The 20,895-nt window shown below is 42.5% G+C and overlaps 2 protein-coding genes across 2 annotated transcripts in view; one reads left to right on the plus strand and one right to left on the minus strand.

Moving 5' to 3' along the window:
* megf6 (multiple EGF like domains 6) overlaps positions 1 to 20,895 on the minus strand; it is a 59,361-nt gene that overhangs the window by 9,324 nt on the left and 29,142 nt on the right. The window contains 20 exon segments of the mRNA XM_061046282.1: positions 557 to 685; positions 981 to 1,106; positions 1,233 to 1,385; positions 2,049 to 2,177; positions 2,851 to 2,979; positions 6,953 to 7,081; positions 7,454 to 7,585; positions 7,726 to 7,854; positions 8,085 to 8,216; positions 8,560 to 8,685; positions 9,690 to 9,824; positions 10,260 to 10,394; positions 14,123 to 14,251; positions 15,209 to 15,337; positions 17,733 to 17,861; positions 18,006 to 18,263; positions 18,362 to 18,484; positions 19,077 to 19,199; positions 19,290 to 19,427; positions 20,117 to 20,247. Coding sequence (XP_060902265.1) covers positions 557 to 685; positions 981 to 1,106; positions 1,233 to 1,385; positions 2,049 to 2,177; positions 2,851 to 2,979; positions 6,953 to 7,081; positions 7,454 to 7,585; positions 7,726 to 7,854; positions 8,085 to 8,216; positions 8,560 to 8,685; positions 9,690 to 9,824; positions 10,260 to 10,394; positions 14,123 to 14,251; positions 15,209 to 15,337; positions 17,733 to 17,861; positions 18,006 to 18,263; positions 18,362 to 18,484; positions 19,077 to 19,199; positions 19,290 to 19,427; positions 20,117 to 20,247 — 2,744 coding nt within the window.
* LOC132980256 (EH domain-containing protein 2-like) lies at positions 11,104 to 16,025 on the plus strand. The gene is made up of 6 exons (XM_061046281.1): positions 11,104 to 11,503; positions 11,587 to 11,763; positions 11,888 to 11,985; positions 12,429 to 12,841; positions 12,947 to 13,111; positions 13,199 to 16,025. The coding sequence occupies exons 1-6, from the start codon at positions 11,283 to 11,285 to the stop codon at positions 13,754 to 13,756; spliced, it is 1,632 nt and encodes a 543-aa protein (XP_060902264.1). The 5' UTR covers positions 11,104 to 11,282; the 3' UTR covers positions 13,757 to 16,025.

The following is a 20,895-nucleotide window of genomic DNA, read 5'->3' on the forward strand; positions in this document are numbered from 1 at the left end:
GGTACCCTTCTGTTGGGGTGCCAAGGGTACCGATCCCACCCTAAAGGGTCCCTTTTGTTTACTGTGTCCCGTTCTTCTTCTTCTTTGAACTTAATTTATAGCGGGCTACACTGTGTCGGGCTGCTATGATGTCACGCTATTTACATAGCCAACGTGGCTATCTCCATCTGGCTTGCGCTCCGTTTAACAAATAAGGGTGCGGTTGGCTGTTGAAACACAAGTAAGACCAGCGTTTACCGTACCAAACTGTACTGAACCAAACCGGGCCGCTTGGTGGAAACGAGGCTTTTATGTCCACCCTTATCTTTTTCACAGCCAGGCCCTGTGAGGTTTGGCCAGCATGGCACCCACAATTCCCTGTCTCATGGTGACAGGACACCCTATCCTGGCAGTCAAACTGTCGGGCACAGGAAGCACCGCAGGACCCCGGAAAGCAGGCTTGAGGGGTTCAATATACACATGCAGGAACACACATACTCCGTCTATCCCAATGTTCAAAGCTCCTCTATTCCCCCGTTTCATTCCGTTTGCTATTTCTTCTGCCCTACACACTTACGTTTGTCACAGCTGGCTCCTCTCCAGCCTGGCTCACACTCACAGCGGCCCGTCACATGGTGGCAACTCAAACTATGGACACAGTCACACCGCTGCCCACAGCCCTCTCCAAAGAATCCCTTAGAACAGGCTTCAGACGAAACACACAATCGTTTGTGTTCAGTCTGAGAACATAATGTTTTAAAAAGGTTTCATGCTTATTTAACAGAGGCTTAAATGAACAAATTGTTCTGATACAGAAAGTGTTAGGGTTGCAGGAGAAAGAATCGTCATCGTCAGTAAGAAATAGATGGAGATTACTGGATAACAGGTCAGCTATGTATCTAGACATGTCATTGGGACAGGTGAAAAACAGATTTCAGGTAACACTGGGTACTAATAGACTGTCATGCAACAGTCATGATGTAACGTTCAGGTATAGTCACCTGTGTGACAGAGCTCTCCTGTCCAGCCAGGCAGACACACACATCTTCCCGCCACTCTGTCACATCGGCCATTCACACAGCGGCAGGCCTGCGTGCAGTTCTCTCCATAACGTCCTTCCTCACACTCTAGGAGAGAGGGGGAAGAAAACTTCATATATATAGATATATATATATCTATAGATATATAGGATGACTGTGAAGACAAGGACAGGTTTACACAAAATTGTTTGGGAGTAGTACTGTTGGACTCACCTATCTCACAGGCAGCTCCCGTCCAGCCGGGCGAGCAGGAGCAATGTCCAGTAACTCCATCACAAGAGCCTCCGTTATGACACAGACATCTGCCGTTACAGTTCTCCCCATATTGTCCTGGAGGACAGGCTGCATTCACAGACACATTTACCACTTTAAAGTCGAAGACACAAGTAAGTGTTGAATTAAAACACAATATTTGTAGGTCTTTAAAAAGTTAGAAGTCATGATACATGAACTCATTGCCATTTATTTCAGTACCCAGCCATGTCTATTAATCAGTTATCATCATGTGTTATGGCACTAAAACAGATGCACAAGACAGCTGAGTCAACTCTAATTAGGAAGACGCTGTTCTGTTTCTGTGTGCACATGTTTTATATGAATATGCAAGAAACTAGAAAGGAACTTCTTTTGATCTCAAACATGTAAAATCTTTAGATAGCAGCTTAAATGACCACACACGTTTCTATTTAAGTTGTGACTCCTTGATTAAAAAAATGTAGGATAATGTTTGTAATGCAGGCTTAAACACAAAGTCACTGTAACACATTCATTTTCTGATCCAATCACACTTTTTAGAGTCTGCAGCATCTTTAATGAGTGTAAATTGACATTGACAAAGCACAAAATGAAGTAAACAAACTACATCCTTATTTAGCAAAAACAAGAGCAGCTCGGGTTTGCAAAATGGATGGTTGTGATAATGGACTCATTTGCAGTAAATGAGCTAGAAAAAATGCAAGTCTCTGAAGAAAAAGAAAAAGAAGGAAAACATTTGACGGTGTTTGTCACTCTGAGGGATGAGCTACTCACGCTGTTGGCAGCTGACCCCCGTCCAGCCCGCCATGCAGCTGCATCGCCCGCTGATGTGGTCACACCTGGCTCCATTCTGACAACCACAGGTCTGACTGCACTGCTCCCCAAAGTGACCCTGTGGGCATTCTGCACAAAACAAACCACACACAACTATTATATATATATATATATATATTCACACACACTCAAATCACCCTGAGTACCAACTTTAGGTGCAACTGCAGCTATATTTGCGGCACTTTGAACTTGTGAACTTCTCCCTAATGATCAAAGTACAAGATGGTATTTGTGCTCTTAGTAGGAGGAAAATGCACTAATGATAGAGACGCATCATTAAGTCATGCAAGTGGCTTTCTGCTGACTCGAGCACCACAAAATGGTTGCAGCTAGAGGAAAGTCTTGAATAAGACTGCAGAATGACAGACTTAGAGCTGCAGCGGGCATTTCATTGGCTTCATTAAAACAACAGCATGAAGAAGTTTAGCATGAGAACACTGATTGGTTCTCTACTAAAAAGCCTTTTGAGTTACTTTCTCCCTCTCCTAATGTTGATCACTATAAACACGTGGGTGCATTTATCCAGAATAGACCTCAATTAAGTCGTGCATGCTGGAGGGCACTCTTATCCACCCTCCTCTCTCCGCCCGTACCCATCCCTAAAAAAAGTCACCGGGCAGAGTCTCGTTATAGAGATAATTGTTCACAAACACATCGTAGTTGCGTTTAAGGAGAGGATGTCGTGATGGGCTGCAGCGAGGGCCTCCCTCACACCCCGTTTTAATGATGTGGCTTCCATTACCCAGAATGCAGTGTGGTCCTGCCCAGCCGGCGGTGCATAGGCAGGCTCCTGTGATGTGGTGGCAGCGGGCACCGTTCCTGCACTCGCACATCTGGCCACAGTCAAGACCGTAAAAGCCGTCCGGGCACACTGTGGGCCGAGATAAAACATCCGACGGGTTAGAAGTGGCAGCTTCTTAAAAAAAAAAGAAGGAGAGGAAAGGGTTTAGATACCAGCTACTTTTCTTTTACTTCTTTCTCCCCTCTATCTTTCTCTCGCTCGCCTACTTTTGCCCTCTGTCTTACCACCTACTGAAAATACCAATATCAAATTGCAGCACCATGCTGTGGCTGTTCATTTGCAGAGGGGTCTGCGTTCGTTAAGTGAGCTCATGTCCCACATGTGTGGTGGATCTGGGCCACATCAAAGTCCACAGCGGCTCTGAGCCCATTCCCTTTTTTTTAGGGGGGGGGGGGGGCAGAGGGGGCACAGAGAGCTGGTAATTAGAGCACCTGCTGAGTCCACAGGCCTCACCAATACACTGCAAAACAAAGCCAGGTTACTGCACCGCCCAAAGACACACAAACATACACACATGCACGTATACCTACAGTATTGCTGTCGACACAAGGACGGGAGTCTGTTTCTTATTTTGAAGGAGAGCTTGAGAGGTTGTGTAAGTGTGTTTAGAAACAACTGACACTTGGAGAGATTGGTAAATAAGGGCCGCCTGTGCACAAACACCAAGTCAGCAGCTTTGGGATGAATGATTCCCACCGCTGGGATGCAAATATTGTCTGTAAGCATGACCTCACCAGAGAAGTAAAGAATGACTCTGTTTATTCACTGTCTATGTTTTAATGGCTCAAATTTGTCACTGGAAACAAATCAAAACTCAAGTGATTTACAGACATTCTAAATACTTCTCTCTTCTGTTTTCTTTTGCGGCAGTAAGTGAGCCAGATGAGGGTTTGAATCCCAATTATGGCAGCAGCTGGCACTTCATTTACACACGTCGTCTATCTTTAAGGAGAGCGGTGGAGCGTGTCACCAAAGGAAGCTACAAATCAGGAGTGCAACAGAAAAGTGTAACGCGGTGGTTTTGTGTTTTCTAAATGCGGCAGTACTCGGGGGTTTATGCATCATTCCCCCCTCCCTCTCCTCTGCCCAAATTGATGATGCTGTCCACTCCTCCTGTTATTTTTCGCCTCGAGGCCTCAAATTGGGGAAAGTATCCTTCCTGCTCAGCAGTTTCTGGCATGGCCGTCTCTGTGTTCCCACGCTGACAGCATGACGTCTGCGCCGGCCTCTGTAGTGGTTAAGGCTGCGATGTTATTAAAGCCAACCCACTGAGGATGCTGTCATTTTAATCCAGCTGTACATTAGGGTCTGTGGTAGCGCTGTGGCTAAATCACTGCTTAATTGTCTATTGTTTGTTATTATGATGGTTTTTCTGACACCATGGCAACACCTTTCACTCCTGCTGGAAAAATGTCCCAGGAATCTTAAACACCGTTTTTAATTAGGAAAAGGGCACATTAAAAATAAACTCCTTTTCTTATAGTAAGTGCAATATGTTTGGACACTTTCCCTTCTTTTAAAAGCGGAAGAAGAAAATAAAGCAACACGTTTTCAACATTTTCAAGGGTTTTAATGACCCTTCTGTTTTGCAAAGTTTATTTTTGTTTATGCCAGCAGGGGGCGTCTGGTTTCCATACTAACCACGGAGAGGCAATCTGTCATCTGATATGAGCACAGAGCCTGCAAGTGTTTGCAAGTGACGACTCTTTTCTCGTTCTCTTTGTTCACAGGTAGACACACAGGGATTCAGTCCACCACACACACACACACACACACACACACACACACACACACACACACACACACACACACACACACACACACACACACACACACTGTGCCATCACTGAAAGACTCCATCTCTACACTAAATGAGACAGCAGGATTATTTCCAGATCCCTGGTTGTGTAAGAGCTGCTGCTGTCAGCCCATAAAGCAGGTCCAGAGACCACACAGCCAGGGAGAGCAGGCCACAGAAGTAGAGCGGATAGAGACAACACAGAATAGAACTTCCTGGTGCTATTCAGGGTCTATACCCTGAAAGAGGTCAACACAACAACAACAAAACAACCCGGTTTCTTTGACAATAACGCGGATGTTGGATGTCAGTTAAACCAGAGTTCTTTTTTGCTTGTGACCAAACAAGCTTATTTTAATGCAAACATCAAAGCTGCAGACCAGAAATGGAGCACCATCCCCGTTAACTGAAGACGTGGTCCACTGTTCAGGACCCATGTCAGCATAAAAGCTTGTTTTTCTCGAACAAAGCTTGACGGAAATGTTTAGCATCAACCTCAACAATGCTCATTGAAACTATTCTAGTAACAAGCTTTTAGAGTGTTGCAGATCCAGTCATTGCAACAGAAAACGTTGCAAAAGAAACCAGCCTGTGGACGAATATCGCCCACGTAGAATGTCTCACACTCAAATGGAAAGTCATCTCTTTCCATTTGAATTCTATGAAACAGATGCGCCAGAGAGATCTGGTCCTTCTCACAAGCACAGACCCTCTTCCTGACGTCTCCTGAAGGAAGAGGCCCAGCAGAAGATGGAGAAACTGGACACCTCTGTTTGAGGAGAAGTGGCCCTCAGAAAACAGAATCTGGTCAGAACGATAGCTGTATCCCCACGGCGGCGTCCAATCAGAGCGAAGTCTGCATCTGAGGCCATTAGACTGTTATGACTGGGGATGTGAAGCTCTGTTCTAGTGTGACACAGCCATGATTTACGATGCCCGGCACGCTGCAGAGGTGGTATGAATTTCTGGCCTGGTAGCACTCTCACACTAAATCTTACACTTTGCAATAACACGAGGCCACTTCAAGTCAAGAGACTATAATCAAGAACAAATCTATTACACTGTTAAGACTCATGGTCTGCTCGTAGCCTACTTCTTGTAGTTCAGTAAAAATATCCCTATGATGAGAAAAATATGACTTACATGAAGGCTTTGCTCTAGCAGGGTGCATGTAAAGACTCTGTAACACATGAAATACAGCCAATCTGTCCCAGAGTGACTCATGCAAATTATATTCTGGGATTTGTGTTTTTTTTTATGGTTTCGCTTATGACATTACACAGACAATCTGATGATTCATTGAATCTGTGCGGTGAATCACTGAAACTGTCGAACAGATGAGAAAATCAGAGGAGTGTCCTGCAGCGCCCTCTAGTGTACAAAGAGTTAAAGACTGCTTTAATGGAGATGTGATGAATTGTATTACCGTTAGTGGGGATGAGACTCTTAATCCCAGATCACTCAGAGCTGCTTTGTTATGTCCAACGAACGTGATCTCACATTCCTCAATTTAATATGTCGTGAATTAAAGAAATGCAGAAAATCTTCACAATTTGGAGGCTGGCATATGTTAGCAGGAGTGGGTTATGTTAAGTTTGAGTTCTGTTTGCAGGTAGACACATGTGGGGCAACAGGAGATGATGGAGGGAGAGATTTGGGCAAGTGAAGAGATAATCTATGATTACTTTTGAAATGAGCTTTGAGAAAAAATAGCAAATCAATATGCATGTTCCTAAAATCAAAATTTAAAAAACAGTTAAAAATGTAGAGGACTTACAAAATATAAATGGTAAATGGACTTGAGCATGTATAGCACTTTTCTAGTCTTCTGACTACTTCTGACTACTGATGACAGAGGCTGCTGTGTAAAGTGTCCATCAGTATTAACTAATCCATTCATACACATTCATACGCCGCCACAAAACATTGGGAGGAAATTGGGGTTAGGCGTCTTGTCCAAGGACACATTAGACATGTGGCTGGGTCCTGGGGATTGAACCCCAACCTTATATTTAGGGGATGACCAACTCTACCATTAAGCCACAGCTGCCCCCAAAATATGCCCTTGTGAACATTAAAAGTAACTTTTTTGTTCCTGTGAATTTACTAAAAAAACACCTACCCAACTTTATGCCAAGTCTCTAAAACCATTTTTTTGTATTTTTATGAATGAAAAAACAACAACAGGTTGTACACCTTCACTCTTCTCACAGAAGATACCATCAGGAATCATTGAAAACTTACTTTTTTCACAATAGGTCCCTGCATATCCAGGTGAACATGTACAGGCTCCACTCATGTGGTCACAGAGAGCTCCATTGTGACACTGGCACTGCTGGGTGCATCCCTGACCATACCTGCCATTCTCACACTCTAAACACAGAAAACATATGAGGGAAAGCAGGTGAGGAGACATTAGTCAAAGCAGTATTTTAAATCTAAACTGTTTATCCAAATACAGCAAGCTAAAAACAAACCCTCTTTGAACAGGGTCTAACTTCTTGTTGTGTCATGGCTGGAGCTTGATTTGGCCCCTGGGTTACATCCTTGAACTTATTCAGCTTAATGTTAAAATAAAACTCATATCTGTATCCAAGTCGGTCTCTTGAGAGAAAACGACGAACCAAAGTTAAATATGTTAAATAATAAAATGAAAAATCCTCTTCCAGTATTGTACATGAGCTCATAAGATGTTATAGGGGATATCTCCACTAGATGGCAGTGTTATTTAAGAAGTGAACTCACTCCTCTCACAGTGGTCTCCAGTGGATCCGGCCTCACACACGCACTGACCGCTGACAGGGTCACAGCCCAGAGACATTTCTTTGCACTGGCATTGATTGAGGCAGCTTTGACCCCAGTAACCAGATTCACAAGCTATGAAGGAGAACAAATGATTTAGGTTAGGCAAAACGCTTTGATATTTGTTGTAGTTATGTCACGTTTTCCTCTGCAAACATATACTTTGAAACCTAATTAAAAATTGAAATGAAACAATGTCTTTCTTCACTTCTTACATGTTGAACAGTCGTTGCCAGTTTTGCCAGGAGGGCAGACACAGCTTCCAGTCTGTGGCTCACAGGTGACCTCAGGGGGGCACGAACATGACATCAAACATCCAGGCCCGTGGAAACCTGGGGGACACTCTGCAACAGGCAATGTAAGAGAACATGCTTTAGTCATTAAAAAATCAGTACAAAGATTGTGTATAAAGCAAACGATAGCCACTGACAAAACTCACGTCGATCAATGTTGTTAAATGTATGACATGCTGACATTGAGTCAGGGGTCTGAAGCGAGGGTTAAATAAAATCGTAATGACGGCAAAATCCTATTTTAAAGAACATGTTTCTGTCTCAATCATATTAATACTCACCGTTTTGGCAGACGATCCCTATGAAGCCTGGTTTGCATTCACACACACCCGTCTTCTTATTGCAGAAGCCTCCGTTCTCACAGCTAGGACAGGGTGACTGGCACTTCAATCCCCAGAATCCATCAGTGCAGTCTAGGGAGCATCAAGTATCTTTCAGATTATGTGAGCAGTAAGCCACTTACGTTAGGTATTCCTCTGTAAACCCTAAAGCCACTTATGCTTGAACCATTTGGGGGAGAAATGTATTAAAAAGTGAGAAAGCTACAAAGCTAAGGACATAGTTTCTAATTGGTCGGACTTTAAGGAGGCACTAAAGAACACAGACATCCTGGTGGTGGTTCAGACTTTGGGCTCACAATGTCAGTGAGTTCAAAAAGGTCCTCAGCCTAAATCACATTTCCTGTAAGCCAACACATTACAACTAAAGCAGAATAAGTACAAAGACAGAAATACAGAAAAGAGAAAACAAATGTACCTTCCTGACATGATATTCCAGTTTTCCCAGCGGGACAGATGCACTGTCCAGTTACAGGATCACAAGGAGCGCCTTCACAGTCACAGGGCAGACGACAGTTTTCACCATATCTCAATGATGAACAGGCTAGAAATACACAACATGTGAAGTTATGAAAATAAGAAAAACAGAGAGAAATAAAAGAGTCACGAGTGACATTTAGGCCTCAAAACCACAGGAAAGGAATGTGCCAGAGTGCAAAAATGGGAAGAAAAAAAGAGAACTGCAGGAGTGAAATTTTAGAATTACTCAGTCATTTTCTGTTTATTTATTCAGCCTGTGCCAATAGCCTCTGTAGTAGTAACAGAAGTAAATCATCCCTCTCATGAGACGCTCTGAAACTAAACCTAAGTACAACCCAGAAAGTGTGGATTTTTATTTTCATCCTCAGCCAGCCACTGTGACTTAACGCTGAAATACTGTAACTTTGTTATCTGTCTCCTCTCCACAGAGACACACACGTCATGTTTTACCAGAGACTCCTGAACAATATTAACTATCACTTCAGAATCCCAGCACAGAGGATTGAACTTTCTATCAACCTGCAGAGTAAACAGCCAGAGGGCACCCTGCTGTGTACAAACGCACATACTTTTGGCTGTACCTTTCTGTAATAAAAAGAACACCTACACTGACTGACCAGGTGAATTCAAAAGCATTCCTTTTTTTCATTTCAGCTTCTAAATCCACTCAATCAATCACGTGTAGCAGAGAATGAAAAGCGATAGAACGGACTAAAGATTTAATAGGTGAATTGAAAAGGTTGCATTAGAGCTGAAATTCAGAAAGAACAGTGTGTGTTGACATAGTTGATCAGAAAGCGCACACACTTATGCATTCACGCATAAGGTACGCAAACAATAATCGCACATGTGGACACATGTTTGCAAGCCTACACACTTCAGATATTCACACGTAGGCTCTAATTTCTTTCTGTTAAAGATGTGGCCACTTGAGGGTGGTGGAGTGAAGTTTTGATAGGAAGTCATTTAAAAAACAAGAGTTCCCTGTATGTGAGAAACATGCACTTGTCAAAACATGTTTATTTTGTTGCCATTTCAATGCATAAAAGCAGCTTTTCTTTGTCTCACCGTGCTGACATTTGTCTCCATGAAGGCCTGCAGGACATCTTTGGCCGCACTCGCCAGTCCTGGGGTCACATGACCCTCCACCTGGACAGTCACATGGCTGCTCACAGCCTGCGCCAAACAAGCCAGGCTCACATTCTGCATTGGGAATATACAGATACGTAGCAAAGTGGGAAGATTAACCGGCAATAGCAAAACATCTTCCAAAGATTCAAGAATCCAAGTATGATGATTCCCCCTAAAGACACAGGCTATTGACTTTAGACTGATCACTGTAGGCTGGCCAAGAACAACACAATTCCAGATTATACATTTAAGATATCTCTAACTCAGAACCGCATTGCAGGAAAACAGCACGGCTCCCAAGTTCTTACCCTCTGAGCGACTAGCTGACATTACTGTGACTATAGCCCTACAGCTGCAACAGAACAAAAACAAGATCCACTAAAATCAACGTGTGACTAAAAGGACCACGTAAGACTGCTGACTTGACATCTTTGACATAGTCTATTCATTGGGCATCACATGTATATATTAAATAAAATGAGTTGTCATTTCAGAGAGCACTTGTACCTTTCTCACACTGTGGCCCGTGGTATGCAGCCTTACAGAAACAGCTCCCTGTTTTGGGGTCACAGCCAGTGGAATGTTCTTGAATGCAGTCACATTCCTTGGAACAGCCGGCACCGTGCGTCCACCTGGGACACGCTGAGTGGCGGACGAGATCAGTTCAAAAACAGACACAAAAAAAAAACATGCATTACATTGACGTAGTGTATAACGATGAATAGTTTCAACAGGTTTTATTGTTTGTATGGTTTGGTGCAAAAAAGTATGCACATATAAAGTATGCTTATATTTGTATTACTAGTACAGAGTTACTGCACTAACTGCAACTTCCAATAAGTTTATTTTTAAAGTCAGGAAAAAGAAAATATATTAGCTTCACACTTGTTGCTCCTTAAAATAAAGACGGCTGACTTCATTTGGGAAGAATGTGAACATTAAACCTTCTCTATTATCGTGTTACATTTAAATTAAAGCCAAACAAACACACCCTGACACCATGTTATCACAACGTCAGACTTCTGCAAGTTGAAGTCATGTGACCATGTGTTCCTCCTGCATCATAGAACTATACAACTACACACAAAGTAACATGCATCATTCAGTCTTTTGGCTTCATGAAATACATCTTATCTATCTGAGAGCAGGCTTGCTATTTGAGCAAGAGATGACATGTCATAAAAAGATGACATGTGCTCGTAAGGCTTTTGAACCTGGAGCACAGCTACAGTCCCACTAAGCGTTCAGAACAATCAATCTGTATGATGTTGGCCAAGATTGTCCCCGCTCAGCAACAAATCCTGAACTCCACTCCACCCTGTCCCTCTCCACATTGGCTTTATGTTAGGTGCAGCTGCAGGCTCTGGTTACACCCTCTCCACCCTCTCAATGTCCCCACTGCAGGATGGAGCAGACAGCTGTGTGAGAAGCTGATAATATTCTTCGTGCACATTCTCCCATCACTCGGTTTGGTCTTGGAAGAGTGAGCAGCTTCATCACTGAGAAATTAAGAGCAGAACATTTGCCGCTATGTCCATGCGAAGGTTCAGGAGCAACCCTAAAACACTGGGGGATGTTAATATGGTGACCGAGGAGCTGAAGAATCTTTATTATAAGAGGCTGCTGCCTATAGAGAAGTACTACTCCTTCCATCACTTTCATTCTCCCAGCTATGAGGACGCAGACTTCGACAACAAACCAATGGTGTTGGTGATGGGCCAGTACTCAACGGGAAAGACAACTTTCATCAGGTAGGAATTAGAGTTTCCATGCTGCATGTATTCCGCTGAGAGGGTCATAATGATGGTAACGGTTGGAGCTCATTCGGCTTTAGGTATCTGGTCGAACAAGATTTCCCTGGTAGCAGAGTCGGACCAGAGCCAACCACCGACTGCTTCACTGCCCTCATGTATGGAAAGATGGAAGGAATCATCCCTGGCAATGCCCTCACAGTGGATCCAAAAAAGCCCTTTCGCAACCTCGACCCTTTTGGAAATGCTTTTCTCAACAGGTGAAACATATACAGTATATCTGTTTTTGCAAATCAAAGCTGCGCCAATATCTATTTTGTGAAAAGGATTTAGAGAGATATCTCATTGATCATTTTCATACTTTTATTTTTGTTTTTCTTGCAGGTTTCAGTGTGCTCAGATGCCTAATAAAATCCTCGAGAGCATCAGCATTATCGACACACCGGGCATCTTAACAGCTGCTAAAAGAAAGCTGAGTCGAGGTGTGAATGAATACCTTACTACTCTCCTTTATCATGACATGAGGCTTTGTCACTTTCAGTTTCATCAGTTTTTATTTATCAGTTTTGAAGAGTTAAATATGGAATGCATTGCTGCTGTCAGTAGGATTTAAATCCCTGCATAAAGGAGAGGAAATGTAATCAAATAAGAATACTTTGGCTCAACATGTTTCAAACTTTTGAAGACAGAAGTGCAGCAGCTGAAAGTAATATCACAGTGAGTTGGGAGGAGACAGACAGCCAGTAACTCAGCAGTCTCTCCTTTTGTTTTAGGGACACATTCATTTCTGGGTGTAACTCAAATGGCTCAGAAACCAATGAGGACCTCTGGGATATATCTCTTCCCTCACTCGTCAGGCAGATAGGCTTGCCCCATTACATAAAGTGTTAATGAAAGCCCTGTGTTTTCCTTCCTTATCCCCCAGGCTACGACTTCCCAGCAGTGCTGCGCTGGTTCGCAGAGCGTGTGGACCGGATCATCCTGCTGTTCGACGCACATAAACTGGAGTTCTCTGATGAGCTCACTCGTGCCTTTGGGGCTCTGCTGGGCTATGAGGACAAGTTACGTGTGGTTCTCAACAAGGCTGACAGGGTGGACTCACAGCAGCTGATGAGAGTGTACGGCGCCCTCATGTGGTCGCTGGGGAAAGTGTTTCGAACCCCAGAGATCTTGAGGGTTTACGTCGGCTCTTTCTGGTCTGAGCCGAGGCAGACGTGTGACCACTATCAGCTGATCGAGCTGGAGGAGGAGGATCTGCTGACCGACATCAGGAACCTGCCGCGCAACGCTGCAGTACGCAGACTAAACGACCTGGTGAAGAGGGCACGCTTAGTCAGGGTACGAGCTCTCATATGTCTAATTCTAACCCGTACTGGGGTAGATAGTTTCAAACTAAGATGAAGTTTTGCTTATTTATGGTTTTATATGCTTTGTTTCCTCCAGGCTCATGCCCACATCATCAGCTACCTGAAGCAAGAGATGCCAACTATATTCTGCAAAGAAAGCAAGAAGCACAACTTGATATACCAGCTTCCTGTGATCTACACTAAGATCCAGCAACAGCAGCGAGTCCCAGCTGGAGACTTCCCTGACTGCACAAAGATGCAGGTCAAATAACTATTTTATTCCTGGCTAAAAAAAAAAAAAACATACATATTCAAGTTCATTTAACTTAAACTGTTGCTTTCGTTTCAGGAGAAGCTTTTGGGTCAAGATTTCTCAAAGTTCAAGACACTCAAACCGAGTCTCATGGCCTCCTTGGATAAACTTCTGTCCACTGACATAGCAAACCTGGTGCCTTTACTGCAGCAGCAGGAACTGAGGAAGAAATCTCTCCACGGTGTGTTGGATGGGGAATTTTTGGGAACCTTTAGGCGTGACCATTTCAGGAGAGACCCTTTTAAGGAACTCAGAGATGACGAGAGCAGTGAGGCAGACTTTGACGAGTGGGCCGTAGAGAAATTAAAGCCAAAGTATGACGAGATTTTCTACAACCTCAGTCCAAATGAGGGCAAACTGAGCGGCACCAAAGTCAGAGAGTGGATGACGGGCACGCTGCTGCCCAACTCCGTGTTGGCTCACATCTGGAGGCTGTCAGATGTGGACGGGGACGGCATGCTGGACAATGAGGAGTTTGCTTTGGCAGTCCACCTTATCGAGGGAAAACTGGAGGGTCATTGGCTCCCCAGGGAGCTGCCGTCTCACCTGGTGCCCCCATCAAAAAGGATGAGTACAGCCAGTGATGAAGAGTGAACATAGTAGTGGGAGGAAGCTGAGATCTTTGATATTTTTCATGATTTTACCTGGTATAACTTAAACTGGAGGTGGCAGTTTGTTGTTTAAAAAAAGTGTACAGTGACTGTTTATGCACCTTAGACAGTGTTATCCATTCCTTTTGTATACATTATGATACTAAATTCCTTAAAATTAACAACTAAATATCAATGGGAGTAAGGAAAAATACAGACACATTTAATGTAGGTTGTATATTATACTGTATGAGTTGCATTAATCATGTATTTACTACAAATGGCATTAACCTTTAAACTTAAAATAGGACTTAACATCATCATCACCATTGTTCTCTTGGTGTTAGACTGAGGTCAGGTTGGTACTCACGCAGGTGGCAGAAGCGGCCGTATAGTCCTGGAGAGCAGAGGCAGCCTCCATACAGACGATGACAATGTCCATTGTTGGGACAGTTACACTTGCTTCTGCAGAACCTGCCGAAATAACCCCTCGGACAACCTGTGAAACATGAGAGTGACACCTTTAAGATTGGATGCCAGTTATTGTAAAGTTAAGTATCTTTTTAAAAAGACACGAGCTAACATCTCCACAAGATTACTATTAAATAAAAAAACTGGACACTACTCTCATCTCTAATTGATGAAGGCAGTGTCAAGATGCATTGCTCACACTCTGAATGTAGATCAGGGATTCCCAAGGGTTTGCTATCTCAATTTAATAGGTCAATAGGATAATGTCCAGGATAAAATAAAACAAAGGAAAAACAAATTGTCAAATGTGTCTATTCTTCTGTTTGATTGAATGATTGATTTATTGATTCATTGGACTTTATTGCCTGACCAAATTCGAAACTTATCTTGCATTAAAGACAACATGTAAAAATTACAGTCATTTTACAAAACATTTGAACACCAAACATGGGATTCAATGCTTTTGATCTGGGATCAAGCTCCATATTTAATTTTAGGATGGTCTGGTGTACAAAAGAGAGCTTCAGTCTGACAATTTTCAATAAGAGGAGCGCTCAGGTTTGATGGTAAGAGCTTATATTCGCTGTTCGCAGCATGGTAGAGGTCAGGGTCAATGTTGTTAGCCAGCCTAAACGTGTTTTTACTGTAGGCTGATTCATAGAGTCTCTGGAGGGGCTGGTCTACAATCTTTCAGCAGATTTTTATTCGGTGGAGGAATTTAGACTTTAAATTGTAGGACAGACACTTGTACCATGTAATGTTACTGTGCTGCAGGATACTACACACAGAAGTAAACAATTCAATAATTTGTCTACAGTTGAACACCTTACTGTAAAATGCTTCTGCTTTAGTATTTCAAACATCTACAAATTATTCTTAATGATCTTACCCTCCATTATCCTCTGTTGAATTTACAGACATTGCTTAATGCACACCGTTGTATTTTGCCCTATGTGTGTATGACTACAGGAATGTTTGTACAAACCATCCTCGCAGAGCAGGCCCTGCACCCCAGGGGGGCACAAACACTTCCCAGTCACGGGGTCACACGAGCCCCCATTCTGACAACGGCACAGGCTGTTACAGGCCTGCCCATAGGTCCCCTGAGAACATGCTGGAGAAGGAAGAGAAGGACAGAAAAAAAGAGCACTGACAGATTAATAGTTGCTCATGAATTAAAATGTGCGGTATTTCACACTCAGTCAATGTAAAAAATAACTCATGATTAAGTAGTAAAGGCAGCCAGATGAAGGGTTATTCTCAACAGTTTTGAAGCCAACACGTTCCATCCTGTCCTCTCCCCACAGTCTGCACACTCCTGACACCGTTAATCTCTCTGGCCTTGTTAGCAAAAACATCACGAACCAGCTGGCTGTTTGAGATGTGCTAAAGTGTTACAGTGCATCAAGGGAATGTCTGCTCAATAACATCACATGCTTTCTTCCCAGCAGTTTCATGTCTTGTCAGGGAAAATCATAGTAGGCTATGGAGGACAAACTGTTTTTGTAATAAACCTCAGGTGCAACCACTTGTATATAAAATGTGATGTGTGTATTTAGAATAGTGGAATAGACATACATAAACATAAACAGATACATAAACATTGCAGGGTTCAGTGTTATGAGAAATTGTTTCTGCTTTGGTTGGCACTGGCATTATGCAAACCACAGAAATGTGTTTTAGCAGCACAAAATGATTTTGCCTCTACCACTGTACAATAATAAGTTGACAAGTTACCTCTGTGACATGTTTCTGGGGAATTTGATTTTGTTTTTTGCCAATAAATTTAGACATGCACAGAGGTTTGCTTACAAGTTCAAAGTAGACAGAGTTATGTGTATGGCTAAAGCACAAGTAACATGTAGGTACATTAACTAAGAAAATACCAAGTCCAAACCATATTTTGTTACCATGATAACTATTGTCCATCAAAACGAGATGAGAATAAAAAGTTAAAGGATTTATCTTCATAAAATAAGATTGTGGAGTGACACCTTACTACTAAGTCAAGATTTAGTTGCATTGAGAAATATTTGACCTCACATCAATTTGTCTCATCGTCTTCACATGGAAATGCCACCTAAGTCCAGAGCTCTTACCTCCAGCTTGTGTAACTGAATGCTGCAACCACAGGAGCGTGTTTCTAACTGTGACAGATTGCTCCTCATGGACATGTCCCACGTGTCTCTCCTCTTATGATTACCAGCCCGACTCAGTTTCAGACCAAAGACAGCCATTAATCACGGAGCTGGATGGGAACAATGCTCCCTAACCCAGTAGTGGACATCCTTGGCCTCAGGCTGTGCTCTTGCTGTGGGCCCTGGCCTGGCTCCAGCAGCAGACAGATTGATTCCCCTGGTGCTCCTGTGTTCTGGAGCCCATAAACAAGCCAGCCTCCCACGCAGAGCAGGCGACAGGTTTTGATACATGGCCCTGGATCGATGTGCACCGGGAGCTATCTCATCTCTCTCTTAAACTAGACCATACTGCTGAAGGTAGTCCAAATAGACCTGGAAGTGGATGTGCCTAAAGGGAATACCTGGTTGTGTGTACAGTCAGTGTGTGTGTGCCTGTGTGTGTGTGCGTGTGTGTGTGTGTGTGTGTGTATGTGGTTATCATTTTTATGATCTTCAGTCCATGAAATGGTATTGCCAGAGAGTCATTTATTTTTAAGATTCCTATTCACAAAGTACACAGGTCCCCAAACATCTACAAAATGAAATTATGAAATGCCTGTTCTTACTCAAGGTAACATGACAAGATGGATTTTATCTTTCATACATGCCTAGTACTCACACAGTAAACCTCAAGCAACAGCCAATAGACAGTTAGCTTAGCTTACTTAGCTTAGTTACACTTATATTAGTTAAGCTAAGTTTAGCTTAGTTTAGCTCATCTTAGTTTAGCTAAGATTAGCTGTATTACAAAGGGGCAAACAGTACCTCTAAAACTCATTAAGCTAACTTACAAATGATGTCTTGCTAGTTTAACCCATATAAAAATCATGTGTAAAACCCATAGGTTAAGTCTCTGTAACTCTGTTGAAACCAGAAGTCGTAAAAGTGTTCTTGTTAAATCACAAATTGTGGCTTTTACTTTTTTTTCCTGTACAGATAAAACAATAAAGATAAAACATCTTATCTAGCTTTGAGGGCAGAGCTAGCCTGATTGTTCTCCTCTTAGTCGTCATGCTTATAGCTGAGCTAACCAGCGGCTGTTTGTACATTCACATTTAATAAAAAAACTAGTATGAGAATGGTGATCTTGTCATGTAACCAATAAACAAGAATTTCCAAAAATGTCTAATTGTTTCTTTAAATAGTTGCAGGACATCCTGGGGGAAATTATATTTTCAGTTTAAATAAAACTCATCATTTGCAGAGAGTTTTGAAGTTGGGGCTAATTAGAGTTAATCCCTGTGTAGCGCTGTCAGACTGTATGTTCTAAAGGAAAGATGCATCACACAAAGACCAGATGTAACTGTAGGAAATCCTGTGCGCTATACTTACTCTCATTGCAGATGGTGCCAGTCCATCCAGGAAAACATTCACATCGGTCTCTGTCTTCACTACACTCTCCATTCAAACAGTCCTCACAGCTCACACTGCAGTCATGCCCGAATGAGCCACCTAGACACACTGAGAAGAATGAAACACCTTTAAAAAAGGCTAATTTTCATAACTTTCTGCTCTGAAGACTTTATAGGACAACGATAAAACAATATCCTCTTGATTTCTAACCAGGAATAGAGCTTATTGTCATCACTCCCATTTTTACTATACCTATGCTGCTGTCTAGTCTCAGCTCTCCTCGACGCTCCCTCTGGATCTCTAATTCTTTATCGCTGTCAACCCCTTCATCGTTATTATCATCTGTATCATCCCGGTAGTGCAAGGCTGCTGTGTACTGCAGGAGCTGAGGGGCTTTGCGGAACAGCAGGTCTGGTAATCTGTGGACCCCCAGCTGCTCATCCCCTTCTTCCTCCTCCTCCTCCTCCTCTTCTTCTTCCTCTTCTTCTTCCAGTTCTCTGCCATACAAAGCTTCACACAACCAGTAAAACATGTCAAGAGTCTGATGATTTAAATGGTGAAAACACATGTTTTACTCTGGATTTCAGAATAATACATATGTCACTTACAGATGCAGGAGTGCTGGTCCTGATCCAAGCGGAAGCCCATTCGACAAAAGCACTCGTATGTTCCCAGGGTGTTGACGCAGTAGTGTTCACAGCCTGAGGTCTCTACGAGGCACTCATCGATGTCTAACAGAAGAAAAAAAAACACACAGCTAAGCTAGAGAAATGGTAATAATAGGAAAAGCTACATGGCAGACTGTATGAAACATGGACGTGGTCTCTGTGATGTCTCTTACTGGTTCATGAAGAGGAGATTTGAATATAAACAATGGTGGTCACCAATGTTGGAAATGTTATCTCCACCTAACTTTTGTTCAGTCTAGTAACAGGAGAAGAGATGGACTTGAGGAGGACTTCCACTTGCAATGTGTATAACATTTGCAATGGCTTCATTTTCCCATATGTTACCTGCCACCTGGTTGTGCATGTGATGCTCCTATTGATCTATTAGTTTTTTTCAAAATCAGACAAATAAAGGCTTAACTTTTGTTTCATTTAACAGTTTTGTTCAAAGTTGAAAGGTGATCTTGAAAAAAGATTTCTGGATAACTATTTTGTTGTTGTTGTTGTTTTTTGTTCTCTGCTTGGAAATGGCCTTGCAGAGTTTAATTTTTGATCAGTCAGTTCGTAAATGAACATTGGGAATTTGCATGCACAAGCGTACCACAACATAGAACACTTTAAAGCGCCTGATGAAGAAACAAACCAGAACTTTTACCATTGCAGCCGCAGCCGTCTGGGTTCAGTCTGTGACCAGCTCTGCAGCTGCACTCATAGCCGCCCGGGTAGTTTTTACAGAAGTGACTGCAGCAGGCTTCCCCGCTGATACACTCATCACTATCTGAGGAGGATATGCAGTGAAACAGAGTTGGTTAAATGTGGAAAAAAAGGATAAAGAAACAAAGATGTAGAACATGTCACAGAGTCTTACCTACACAGGTCTTCCTGTCCTGATCCAGCTGGTAGCCGTGGTTGCAGGAGCAAAGCGGGCCGTTGGTGGTGTGCTCACAGTGATGAGAGCAACCTCCATTGTTCTTCTCACAGCTGTTGACAATCTCCATCTCGATGCCTGGAGGAGAGACGACCCAAACCACAATGAAAGTGCATAACTAAAGCTGAAACATAAGGACAATGTTATGGGGTTTTCATCAGGACTATTTGGGTTTGTTTCAGTCTTACAATTACCAGGATGAGGATGGGGAAACTATCCAAATATAACCACAGGTTTAGTTTACATTGCAGTGGAATTAGACAGCTTGTAGTGTATTAACAAACAAAGCTAAAGTGACTGCCATGACCTTGAAATGCATATTTTTCTATTTATTTTATGATGTTTCATACCATATGTTTCCTTAAAAGTCCCTTTGTTTAGAAGAAAATGAGAATTTCTCCATTGTAAGCATGCAAACAGGACAGAGAAAAGACTAGTTTTTTTAATATATTTAAATTATTTTCATTTGTTTTTCACGTCTTTAATCTCTGCCACAGGTCAGTGTAAGAAGAGGCGAATAACAACACATTACCGAACAAGACTTTTTTTTAACATTTTCCATGTAAAAGATTTTTGATGAGTTTCATGTTAGACTTTTTTTTTTTTAAAGCAGGTTGACATGAAGCTGCATTGGGCAGCCAACACTGACAGACCATGATAGTTCCTCACCACAGCCTATAATCCTTCTGGATTTGTCATTTCCCCAAAGAAATGTGTTCAACATTTTGTGGAATCTGTGATAGTTTGACTTATTCAGGATTACTTACGGTAGCACTGTTTGCCATCAGCACCCAGTTCGAAGCCTGGGTGACACACACAGCTGAAGGAGCCCAGCATGTTGACACACCCGTGGGAACACTTGGCCCGGCCTGAACTGCACTCATCAATGTCTGGACATACAAAAAACAAAAAAATCATGATGGCATACAGGACAAATAATAGATTATTTTGTTTTTCAAAAACACACAAATATATCACTAGGTCATATTGAGACATAGCCGAGATCCTAAGTGGAGTTGACATACATTTTCCACGTCGTCTTAGCATTAAGTTACTTATTACATTTTTAAAGTCAAATCATGCCTGGGTTACTGTGGTTCATACAGACAATGTGTCTGTTGGATAGCCTAGAGGTATGTGGTTCTGGCTCTGGAGGGATCAGACATAAAGATAACCTTAACAATGCCTTTGTTTGGAGCTGGGTTTCTGACACTGAGGAACCAAACAGAAAGGCAACCACACTGTTACAAAACTAAGTTCCCACATGTTGTGAAAATCTGGATGTATAAAAGATTTCAAAAACAGTGTAGCTAATACTTCCTCCTGCAGGAAGACTTTGTCTGGCTTCTCCTCTAGTTCGGTTTGAACACGAGAGATGTAACTGAGATCGATTGGGTGAATATCATCAGCTTCTTAATCAACATTGGCCTGTTGTGCTGCAGCTATGCTTCCAATTGACGGTTAAGTATGGCCACATCTTGTCGAAAAATCATGAATGTCAGACTTTTAAGCTCTTTGACAGATATGGCTCCACTCAAATTTATTG

The sequence above is a fragment of the Labrus mixtus genome, chromosome 9, assembly GCF_963584025.1.
Source record: "Labrus mixtus chromosome 9, fLabMix1.1, whole genome shotgun sequence".
NCBI lineage: Eukaryota > Metazoa > Chordata > Actinopteri > Labriformes > Labridae > Labrus > Labrus mixtus.